The 12,897-nt window shown below is 39.6% G+C and overlaps 1 protein-coding gene across 2 annotated transcripts in view; it reads left to right on the forward strand.

Annotated features, from left to right (window-relative positions):
• The window catches only part of pax2a (paired box 2a), a 78,718-nt gene extending 66,590 nt beyond the window's left edge, over positions 1-12,128 (forward strand). The window contains exons 9-11 of one of the 2 annotated variants that reach the window (XM_057848230.1): positions 1,997-2,098; positions 9,685-9,771; positions 9,856-12,128. In XM_057848230.1, the coding sequence (XP_057704213.1) occupies positions 1,997-2,098; positions 9,685-9,771; positions 9,856-9,932 (266 nt within the window). In that variant the 3' untranslated portion in view covers positions 9,933-12,128. The remainder of the gene's footprint in view (positions 1-1,996; positions 2,099-9,684; positions 9,772-9,855) is intronic. The other variant, XM_057848229.1, reaches the window with a different exon arrangement.
• Positions 12,129-12,897: the final 769 nt, after the last annotated feature.

The raw sequence follows: 12,897 nt of genomic DNA on the forward strand, positions 1-12,897 counted from the left end.
AGGGTCAAGGGGGCGCCACTGAGCCATTTTTTGACATTTTTTCAAAACGACGCAAGATTATCGAAATTTACACGAAGCCGCACGTATGTGCAAATTTTGGTGACTTTTCGTGCATGTTCAGGCCTCCAAATATGCCATTTTCATTTGCCATGAAAAAAGAAGAATAATAATAATAATCCTTTGCAAAACAATAGGGCCTTCGCACGCCTAGTGCTCGGGCCCTAATTAATTACCTTCATTTTATGGCTGCGTTGAAACAAAGCGGTACGACGTCTGTAAACGGGGGTCAAATTAAAAATAGTTCGGGGGCTTAATGCGCCATGAATCTGCTATGGCAGCATATAGACATATTGTTCTATCAAAAACAACAGGTTTTTTTTGGCTTAAAATATAGCAGTTTCTATTAAAGAGGAGTGCAAGAGCAGAAACTGCTTTTTCAGTCTTCTCTGTGTTTTCCGCTGTAGACATAATGTATTAAATTGAACCAAGGCCCTCAAATCGAAATAAATCGTAAAAAAAAAAAATTATAATAAAAAAAGTCATGCAATTGCAGTAGTGCTACCAGTCTAGCAAGGAAAATATAAGGTGGAAATGTAGCGGAAAATTCAGGCGTACACTGCAAAAAATGGCATAAGGATATGCACATGTCCCTGACAAAGTGTTTGACCAGAGTATGTGTGTTATGGCATGTTGACATGATGACATCACATCTAGAAAACGATTTTGCCTAGTCTGTCCACCCAGTACACTCCCACCCATCACATTCATCTTCCATGTGCTCAAAGCAGGAGCCCCATGAGGCATCCTTTGCTCCCTTCACCCCTTCCTCTGTCAGGGACTGGTCTCTAGTGGACATCTTGCCCCAGCAGTCGAGCCTCTCTGTAGATCCCGAGGCTCCCGGCTACACTGCCCGTGGCCCTTGCTACAGCCTCTGAGCAAGCCGGCAATTTATAGCAGGTACCTCTTTAAGGGCCCATATAACCCAATCCATTCTGCATTTAATTAGAATAACTAACCCCTTTAGTTTAGATTTATCAGGATCTGCCAAGGAGAAGCATGCAAAAAAAAAAAAAACTTGCCTGTTTTTTCTTTTTTTTTTAACTTTTGTTTATACAGAAGCTGCTTCCCGCTCATTAACACTAACTACCCTCTCCCCCTGTTTCACCCTGCTTTTCTCCTGCTATGACCTCTTGCTTGTCTCCGGGCTTAACAATGGGCCTCTTGGACCTTCTTGCCTCGTGACAGGCCCAACGTCTGAGGGGGCGACAGGAGGCCAAATTGGGGAGAAGGTTGGGGAGGGGAGGGGCGGCTGATCGGAGGCATGGGGCTGATGCTAGGTCCTGTTTTGGACCTGTGGCTCTGTGTCCTGTGTGCCCCCTTCATCAAGCCAGACCTGGTGCTGTCACATTTAATTAGAGGGCTGAATGTGGAGGAGAGATCAGAGAGTGCTCTCGGTAGCCTGCTGTCAGTTTTAAAGCGGCTTACATCGTTGGCTTATTAACGTCCTTGATGAGAAAACGTCATCCTTTTAAACACGCTCACTCAAAAGTCACGTGCGTGATGTCCTGGGATACACTGATGGCGATCTGTCCGATGCAGGCTCTCGATATACAACGTTAGCTAGCGTGCCTGGCATGTTACGGCAATACAGTGAAGTTGTACTAAGCAAGTTCCGATTAACGTAATTTGTCCCACATGATTACTCAAAAATCATAGAATCATACATCAGGTATAATAATAATATAAGGTTGATTAGTTCACTATATTCCAAGCACAATAAAAAACGTTACTACGCTTTGATGGTTTGGGAGGACAGGGATGGAGAGAACTGACAGGCTGCCGAGAAGCACCCTGTTTGCTGCTGTTTCAATTCACTTCTTCAGTTGAGAAATATTTTGTGGAAATATCCATGTAGACAAAGAATGTGTTGGAATCTCGAATTAGTTGGTTATCCAAGTGTCAATTTTTAACACTTACATTCTGTGCGTCATTACAGGTCGAGACATGGCGAGCACCACCTTACCGGGCTACCCGCCTCACGTACCCCCAACGGGACAAGGCAGCTATCCCACCTCGACACTTGCCGGAATGGTTCCAGGTGGGTGACACTTCATTAGTACAGGATTTATATTTGGTATTGAGGATCCTTGCGCCTCGTTATTTCTGTGACAAAACTCCACCTAAGTCGTCGGCTAATAGGAAAGCAGAGACGGGATTGAGGCGAGCTTGTTATAACCGTGTTAGATTGCGCTTTGCGTCTGCCGACGAGGACATTAGATGAACTCAATAGGCGATCACCACAATCAGTGGCCATGAGATAGGACAGTTCCTCTCAGTTACACTCCAGCTCCCAGCGCTCATTACCCTCACCGTGTCCACACGGCACACTCTCACCAGCCCTGTCGATAAACAGCGCGTTCGCTCCTCTCTTCGCCTCCCCGGACACCCGGGGCTGCGGAGCGTATCTCTTTCCCCTCTACTTAACCTGCAGTTCAGGTTCATAGCAAACAGTTAAGGGTCAAAACACAGAGGCGTGGAGGGCCTGTAAATATTTAAATCACTATCTCTCAGGGATGAGCTCTGGTTACACGACAAGCAAGGGTGGATGCGGCGAACAACATTGTGTGGAGATTGCGGCCTTGAACAACCCAAAAGCCAGCTCCCTTGATTGCTCATATGTCTTTCACATAAAGTCTATGTGTGGGTGGAAGCTAGAACACACAAAGAGATAGACGGGGATGGGGGGTCGGATAGAACAAAAGATCCATATAAGGACTAACCAATAGTCATTCCACTTAAAAAAAATGAACCTTGAGTTTCCACTGAGCAAGTTTCCATTGTAAAGACTATAAATTTCATCCCCAAATTGGAACAACTGATACTAGAAGTAAAGAGGTGGGCTTCCATTAGGGTGACCATATTTTGATTTCCAAAAAAGAGGACACTCAGCCCGGCCTCAAGATACTTGAATTTTACTCGAAGTTAACTCAAAGATGCCTATATCACTTTAATATATAGTGTGCCCCCTTACTGTGGATGGAAAAATGCAGTTTAAAAAAAAAAAAAAAAGACTTTAAAGTATATATATATATATATATATATATATATATATTATATATATATTAGGGCTGTCAAACGATTAAAATTTTTAATCAAGTTAATTACAGCTTAAAAATTAATTAATCGCAATTAATCGCAATTCAAACCATCTATAAAATATGCCATATTTTTCTGTAAATTATATATATATTCTGTAAAATGTTGGAATGGAAAGATAAGACACAAGATGGATATATACATTCAACATACGGTACAAAAGGACTGTAGTGGGCATTTCACTCTACTGTCATTTAAATCTCTCTATGCTGTCCTCACTCCGAAGCGTCTACTTTTTCCAAAGCTAGACAGCTAGTGAACGATGCCTTAATAATTAGACTTCTTCCTTTTTCATCTGATTTATTAATAAAATGGCCTCAAACCATTGTCCTCTTTAGACCGTCGTAAAACTACAAAAAAAAAAGTACACAAGCATTGCATTAGCAACAACGTTAGCTTAGCACGCTATACAGGTTCACTAAACATAAACAAAAAGCGTCTCATACAAAAAATATAACATTTCGCTTACTAACATAATATGTACATTCTTTACAACAACCATACTTACGGACAAATCTTGTCCAAGGATCATATAAGCACAACATTATCAGCCCGAGACGTCGTGCAGCCATAATGAACTGGAAAGAAAACAATAAACCATGTCGCAAAGCGACCACAAGAGTTCGCTGTTGGACAGCACAAAAAGTCTTGCTGTAAAACTTACCAAAAGGCAGAATACTTTCTGAGCGGGACATGTGCGTTAATTGTGTCAAATATTTTAACGTGATTAATTAAAAAAAATAATTACCGCGCGTTAACGCGATAATTTTGACAGCCCTAATATATATATATATATATATATATATATATATATATATATATATATATATATATATATATATCAGAGGTTGCGCTAGACTTTTTCGTTGTCTGTCATTTTGACTGACAGTGTCATAAAAATCCGGTCATAATCTATTTTTACCCGTCACTTACATTTTTAAAATGATAATAATGACATATTCAATAGTATTTAGTTTTCATTCATTTTTAATTAATATTCTGTCTGAACAAGCTTAACAAGAGGCAAACAGACAGCGGAGTGCACCAATCAGCGACGGGCAGACGTGCCATTAGCGAAGCGATGAGGGCAGGACGAGGGACTTGCGCGCGGAAGTAAACATACGAGGAGAACGGAGTTTATTCAACATGGCTAGTTCGAGACAGACTGTTGTCAATGTCTCGTGTCGATGTGTTTTAGCTCATTTAAAACTAAATTTACCGCGGATTGGAACATATTCTCGGCTCTCCCGCCATCCGTGTTGTTGTAGAGACGACTTTCGGCGCGCAAGAGTGACGTTGCTCGTGAAGAACACGTCACGCAAATAAACAAATCTGATTTGTCGATTGATTTTGTACCTACTCGAGAGGCTGTGTCCCAGATTTTTCTCTCCGTGTTTGAAAAATACAGGAAGAACAGTCTGGCAGTGCCAGGCAAACACTCAGTTGCCTTGACATTTTTCCGAGTAAGGCCAACGACGTCATGCATCAAGAGAGACAATAGCTAATTAATATGCTCACTCGCCACCCAGTGGTCTGGGGTGTGAATTGCAACCTGTCAAAATGACGGATGGACTTCAGTTTTTTCCGTCACCGTTTTAAAAAACCGGTCAACGACGGAAAATATTCGGTTAACGCGATATAATATGTATATATATATATATATATATATATATATATATATATATAATATGTACCAGTATATGTATAATATATCATGCAGACCCATAGAAATGTAGTCCAGTCAATAAACATACACACAGTAGGCTGTGTGCCAACTAAACATTTTTATAAATTACTATCACGACAATTGTCATTGACAAATTGTTATTCCCATTCAATTGATATTCTCATTCAGTGTTCTAGATTGCACACAAACCGAAATAAACTGACAAACCATTCAACCAGCATGTTTCCAAACGTAGCAGTTCAAAACTACATTTCCCATAATGCCTAGCGCGGTTTAGCTTACTGATAGCTAGCTGAGGCAAAAATCAAACTTTGCTATAAAAGTTTACAATCATCGGCAGCGCAACGATGTGACACCAAACGGGATTTTACAGTCAAAGCTCCGACTAAAGTCAACAGTTCCCATTATATACGTATTTATCGTAAAAAACTTCAGGTGTTGTGGCCAAGTCGTCTACCCAGTAGATGGCGGTAACGCCTCATGATAGGGGTAAACTGCCAACAAAAACAAGAAGAACTATTCCTTCCCTCCCTACTACTATGAGCCATGTCATCGCAGGCAGGCGCTGCCACCCAGCGGCCGGAGGGATTTTCTTCAAATTGGTCCCGTGAAAAATCATAAAAACCGGACATTTTTAAGAATTTATAAAACCCGCCCGGGCCACGAGGATACTACGTGAAAGTAGGACTTGTCCGGGCAAAAGAGGACGTTTGGTCACCCTAGCTTCCATGCATTTGTGTAGCTAGCTAAACAGAATGCTATGCATTAACTGTTCGAGAAAGAATTGTCTTCCTTCTTTAAAGCAGCAATGAAAGAAATTTAATAGGAGTCACATTTTTCCTACAAGTTCCATATTCATTAATTTTGTTAGCTACACATCATGTTGTTACTCTATTTTTGTTAGGTTGCACAGCCATAGACTTCACTATCAGGTGACAGGAAACGGGGCGCAGGGCCGCTCCGTAGGGGGCCTATTTTCAAAAACTTGAAATTCATATATTTTCAAAACTAAAGCCGCTATCGACCTAGAACCAAAACAAGCACCTCCCTTTGGTATATACGAGTCTCCATTAGCAGCGGAAATCAAAAAATTCAAAGTCGTTTTTAAAAAATCCTGATCAATTATTTTTTATATAAGTATAACAAAACTTAAAATGGCTATAAAATTCTCAGATTTTACACGAGATGCACAAAAATCATTAAATGCAGAGATAATCCCCTAAACTGTGTTTTCAGGATCAATAGCAATATTTAACATATCATAGAAGTTTTTGCCCGAAATAGCACCTTAATTTTTTTTTTATTTCGTGCAATTTTTACATCAGTTTTCAAGAGCTAATTTCCACATCAAAAACTTAAAACTTGAGGAAAGCATGAAGAATCATCTTGATTTTTCTCAACAAAAGCAAATTTTGCATTTTTCTATACACAATCACAACTTATTTAGGTTGAATTCCGATGTCACCATTCTCTCAGCACAGTTTGCCGGTTATCTGACCCTCGTCGTTTTTAGATTGAAATGTTACATCAAATAATTCACATAAAAGCCAAGTTTTTTTTTTTTTTTTTTTTGTATGGACGGAGAAATGTCTAAATTACAAGATTTTTTGCCAAAAAAAAACGACAGTTGGCCGAAAATCACCTGAATATTTGAATGTAAAGTTACACTATTGTATACAAAATCGAACATGGTGGCCATCACAAAACAAAGAGCTTTTTAAATTGAAAATTCTTGCAAATAAATGCGTAAATCCCAGAATTTCTTAAACTATGAACTAGGGCTGTCAAAATTATCGCGTTAATGGGCGTTAATTAATTTTTTTAAATTAATCACGTTAAAATAATTGACGCAATTAACGCACATGCCCTGCTCAAACAGATTAAAATGTCAGCACAGTGTTATGTTCGCTTGTTACTTGTTTTTTGGTGTTTGGCGCCCTCTGCTGGCGCTTGGGTCCAACTGATTTTATGTGTTACACCATGAGTGAGCATGGTGTAATTACTGACATCAACAATGGTGAGCTACTAGTTTATTTTTTGATTGAAAATTTTACAAATTTTAATAAAACGAAAACATTAAGAGGGTTTTTAATATAAAATTTCAATAACTTGTACTAACATTTATCTTTTAAGAACTACAAGTCTTTCTATCCATGGATCGCTTTAAGAGAATGTTAATAATGGTAATGCCATCTTGTTGATTTATTGTTATAATAAACAAATACAGTACTTATGTACCGTATGTTGAATGTATATATCCGTCTTGTGTCTTATCTTTCCATTCCAACAATAATTTACAGAAAAATATGGCATATTTTATTGATGGTTTGAATTGCGATTAATTACGGTTAATTAATTTTTAAGCTGTAATTAACTCGATTAAACATTTTTATTTTTTGACAGCCCTAATATGAACATAAAACAGTCTAGGTTCTTATTTAAAAGCAAAAAAACGGGCAGTTATAATTCATTTTACGTAAATATTTCAAGCTAAAGTTATGCAAATTTTTAAAATTCATTTCATTTTTGTTCACTACGTTTCAAAGTGCATGCATGGTGCTAATAATTACCTTGAATCTTTGACCAAATCCCTCTTGAGAAACTCATGCCTGCTTGTATGCACTAAAACCTTCGTCCTGTTTCCACCTAAATCCTGCGTTAGAACGCCGAGTGTGTTTGAGTTTATTGCAAAAGCTGCCACGACGCTCTGCCTGGACTGGCCCCCTACTGGAAACCATGGCGCAATGTCTGTAGGAGCTGTCTCGTGAACTGATAGTGAATTCTATGGCACAGCTGTCCCCATTCTCATTCGCTGCCAGATTTCCCAATTAACACAGATATTTGGCGTCTATAAAAAAAGACTTAACTTTAATGATTCGTGGAAATATAATAATAATAAAATAATTCAGGATAGACTAATATTGTCTATATACAATATATCTTGTCTATAAAAAAACAAAAGCCCATGGAACTAGGTTACAAAGGACGGAATGAGAGTCTTGAAGTTTTGTGAAATTAGTGTAAAATGCAGTACCTTCTGGTAAGTACTGAACTGAATGATAAAGAACACAAAATGTGAATAAGGAAGCTCCTTAAAAAAAGCTCCTTACTCTAAAATAAATCCATTACCTATTTTGTACTTTACATTTTTCTCATTAAATTACACTTTAAAGTTTGTTCAACCGTTGGCCTGGTAATGTATTTCTGAAGTCTAATACGATCCATTTCCAGCAATTATTTGCACACAGTGGTCCACTGACTTACGAGTGAAGCAACCAACTATGTTTTTCAAGTTACAAGAAGAGTGTTTCGGCGGGGTAGGCGAATCCGATGCGGGCCATATTACGATCAGGAGGCGGATGGAGAGTGGAAAGATTTTACTTAAAAACAAGGTGTTAAGCAGCTGAACGATGAGGCAGGTGTACCGCCTTCAGTGGTGTTAAAACTCCAACCTACTGACACTTACAGTGTGGTAAGCCTCTTTGCTGTGCGAGCCCACGGTGCGTGTATATTTGAATGCGCTGCACTGAATGGCTGAGAGGAGTTGACGACTTTTGCTTAGGCTACATCTACACTAGGACGGATAATGGACTTAAATGTTTAATTAGTTGGACTATATGGCATGTTGGCCACACTAGTATGCCTATTATCCAGATTAGTTATTAGACGGATAATGTAGGCGGGTAATATTACCCACCGCTTAATATGGACTGCTGTCTCCATACAACAATTGGATACTAAGGAGGTGACGTCATGCCGTCACCATTTTTAGTGTGGCATGACAGCATCGTAAACAATGGAGGTGGACAATCACGACATGGCATTCCTGCTCTTTTGTTTTCCACACATTTTACTTGAACTTTCAAACTACGTCCAATAATATGCTTCAATTCAGTGCCCATTTGTGGTCTTCACATGGCGGATGACGCAGAGATGAGTGTTTTTTACATTGCTCGTCTCCCGCGTTGTCTCCGATCAGCCAACTGCGGGGCTGGCCCCTCCCAACTCAATGCCGACCGAACATGAGTATATAAAAATGCGTAGAGGAAAATTAAACTCCGAAATGTGACCTGCGTGGTAGCCCCAGTCAAAGAGGCACGCGATCAGTTTTTTTTAATGACATTTCTGCCTGTCAGAACTGTCACCACTTCCAGGATCGCCAATGTTATACACAAGCACTCCTGGTTGCGGCTTTCAGGAAATATACCATATGCTTCTATTTGTTATTTTCCAATTGGTGAGAGCGTAACTGAGCATTGATTGTAACATCCCAAGTAACTATGTCAGGCTTTCATTTTTTTCTAAAAATTTATTTCAATCACAACTCGGGACTGCTCATAAAAGTCGAGCGTGCTCTTCCATCACTCTCGCTCCAGCGTGATGGGTACAATTACGTTCACAAAAAAAAACAGTGATCACAAAATAATGACAGTCTAGAAGGTGTAGTAATTTCGAAAACTGCCACCAGCGAGTAATTTTCCGGTTTAGAGGTAAACCGCGCTGGCGATGACATAACATTTGAGGCTGCTCCTTTCTACGCATGCGCAGTTTGCGCAAATGCAGGCGTACCTTGCAGAAGCGGGGGGCCTTAAACGCACCCTTAACGTGAGTGTGGGCAAGTAGCCTTAAAAACGCCTGTGGTTATTGTCGGCTTCTGCAACAAAACAGAAACTTAGTAGCATAAAAATAAAAATAGATTTTGACGCCTAAAACAGCCTCATGCAAAGGCTAAATTGCGAGCATTAGGTCCCCCCACCCCAAACCAACCCCCACCCAAAAAAGGTGTTTATCGTTTTTTGCAAATTAACTCTTCATTTGTTTCTCCTGATATGTTTCTTTAGGAGGGGACTTTTCTGGAAACCCGTATTCTCATCCACAGTACACAACTTATAACGAAGCATGGCGGTTCAGCAATCCAGCGTTACTAAGTAAGTGACCAAATTGCCAAATGAACGTAATCCATTCCAAAAGATTCAAGTTATCCAACGGCTCGTTCTTCTGTTAACTTTCAGGTTCCCCTTATTATTATAGTGCCGCAACCCGTGGCTCAGCACCTCCCACTGCTGCCGCTGCCTACGACCGCCACTAGTTACCATGGAGACCATCTCAAACTGCAGGGCCACGGCTCGGGCCTCCGTATTGTCCCCGTCTGAGAAAACACTGAGGTCAAAGGGAATTGCGACGAAGGGATCCTAAAGGAAAGGCCCACAGGGACACGCGGACTAGAAAGGAAGGTGGATGCCAATGCGCCATAAGAGTCACCACAACCATCCTGCCCTCACTGTCCAAGAATGACTTTTAAGAGATTATTATATAAAGTATATATATTATGAAATATAAATTGAAGACGTGTGAAGATTCCATGTGGAAAAAAACATGCTGTGGGTTTTTAATTTTTGCCTCTTTGTTGCTGTTGTTCATTTACTCATGCATCTTCACGTTCCTCATCAAATGCAGTATTTGTCCACTCTTAAAGACCCTGTAAATTGAAATCAGATTTGAATATACGTAATTATTGCGCAAAGACTGAGAACTAGAAAGTATTACCGAATTTTTGAAATTTTAATTTTTCAAGATTTTTTTTTTTCCGAAAAAACATTTCATTTCACTTTACAGGGACTTCATGAGATACAAACAGGATTGATGGTTTTAAACCTTGCTGGTGAAGATAAATGTGCTAAGAGGCTTCCAATGGATGTTAACTGCTTCACTGCCATTGACGGCAATAGAAATGAAAGCGAATGATCGCAGATAGCCCTGCCACTTCAAACGGATTGGACGTTTATCGCCGTCAATGGCAGCCACTGCGTTAATTATGGTCCCGTGTCGTATGGTGCTCGTGCTTCATTTCCTATTCGCTGATCCTCATGAAAAAAAAATGGCGGCTTCATCTACGGATGCGGCAAACAATCAGATGTAAATTGTTTTACAAAAAATAAAATTGTCGACTTGGATTTTAAATATGTTAAATTATTTTTTTTCTGTCACAAATTGTAATGTAAAAAATTCTGAGCGTAGTTGTCACACTTTGTTAATATTCCCGTTAAGTCCATAAACATCCTTTTTTGCACTATAATCTTTTCGGTTTATTTTTCAAATTTGCTGATTCCGAAATGAATTTTTTGGAACAAGACTGACGTGGTGTGCATGGACTTTGTAAGCCATAGCTCCTTGGCTCCACTCCAAATTCCTAATCAGCTACTTGGTCATACCACTAGATGCCTACAGTTGCGCATACCAACTGTAACTTACTAACTTAGCTTCAACGTATGCCTTATAGCCCGATTTGTTCGACTTTCAATACACACGCGCGGCCGTCCTTCGCCTCACATTTAACTCTCACAGTGGACTGGAAAAAAAAAAATACTGGTCCTTTTTTTCTTTTTTGACTATTTTGTGAATGTAATTTTAACTACATTTGCCAAAGACTTAGTTTGATATTTAATATTTTATTTACTGTGTGCATAAATGAAGCAGTATTATCTTCGAAAACACGTCAACAAAATGTCGCTCCGTCGAACAACCGGCGACTCAAGCGTTCGCTGCTTTGTAGAATGATTTGTGAATATTGTGAAGACAATTCTTCTTTGTAAATACCGCAGCTCACCCTCTTTGTAGATATAAACAGACCGATGCATTTACATGTGTGTCTTAATTGTCACGTTGTGCTATAGAGGAAGGCGCAACTGCTGTTTGTAGCAGGCTCACATTGCAAATTTGCAGGCTGTCCTTGTCATTTTCTGTCCATGATAATGCCATGATGATGTTTTATGTCACTATGCAACAAGTTAAATGGCTCTTTGTATCATCTTTTGTTGTCGGGCCACGGACTAACGCTTGTGTGCGGCGTCAAAGTCCGTTCCTTTCTGCGACGGTTCGTCTGCATTGGGGTAAAAAAAAAAAAAATCAACACAACTGCTGTCCCGTCGGCCATTTATAGATGTTGTGATCATTGAGTTCATAAGATTCAGCTCTCAATGTATAGACGCATCCATTTCATCCCCTCCTACAAGTAAAATCCCATATACTGTACATCTTCTGGTACTGTGATGATGTCAGAAGCAGACACTCTCTCGCTTCTTTCTGTCCACAAGTAGCTGGACATGTCGGTAAAAGGAGTGAGCGCAGAGTGCACGCCGCCGTCATCAAAATGAGAATCTTAGCTGTGCTAAGTGGAGCACCTCTGAGGGAATGGCTCTGTTGTAAAAATGATGCACAGGAGGTGTGTCATGGACGTAAAAGGGGATTTCTGATGAGAAAGCTATACGGAAAGCCCTGTGGCCTCAATCATTGCTCTCTTTCACTTATGTTCCAATTCCTTTTGTGCACATGAGAAATAAATTCTTTTATATGTCACACCACGACTCCCGCGTGTCCTTGCAGTGGACCTCAAAAGACTGAGGATTCAGATTCAAGTTTTCCGGGTGAGGCCATCGCTGCAAAATGGGCGGTTGGCAAATTTCAATGCAGATTTGACAACAAACATAACCCAAAAAAAGAGCGCACTGTCTTCTTTTAGCAGAAATAAAGTTTGTTTTGGCTGTGTCCGTTCTTTTGTAATCAACAATAGGACATAGGTTCATTACATCAAAAACAATGACCAAATGGCAAAGAAAATTAGCGTTTTGTTGTTTAAAGATCAAGCAGAGCTGTAACTGTGAGTACAAGGGCGTACGTTTGGTCTCAACATTGGTAGGGACGATATGGCATAACCTGCATGTACACTTTTTGCTGGGGACAGGACATTCTTAGTGATCAATGCAAAATAAATCTGTATCATTTTTATGTGTATTGGTTCAGCCTACACCGTTCAATTCAAACCTTTGTTTTAAAAAAATACGAAAGAAACATTTTGAAAACTTCCAGGAAAAATGTCCAGATTTTATGAGCAAATTTAAATTGCATTATTTGAACATAAATTATATTAACATACACAATAAATACAAGCTTGTTAATCATCTCTTAACTATCCAGGAATGCAAAAAAGTAAACATTTGTCTGAAGCCCCCATTGTCTAAATTAAGAAATGAAATATAACAGAAAAAACTTATTTG

Source organism: Corythoichthys intestinalis, chromosome 10 (genome assembly GCF_030265065.1).
Source record: "Corythoichthys intestinalis isolate RoL2023-P3 chromosome 10, ASM3026506v1, whole genome shotgun sequence".
In the NCBI taxonomy this organism is placed as follows: Eukaryota; Metazoa; Chordata; class Actinopteri; order Syngnathiformes; family Syngnathidae; genus Corythoichthys; species Corythoichthys intestinalis.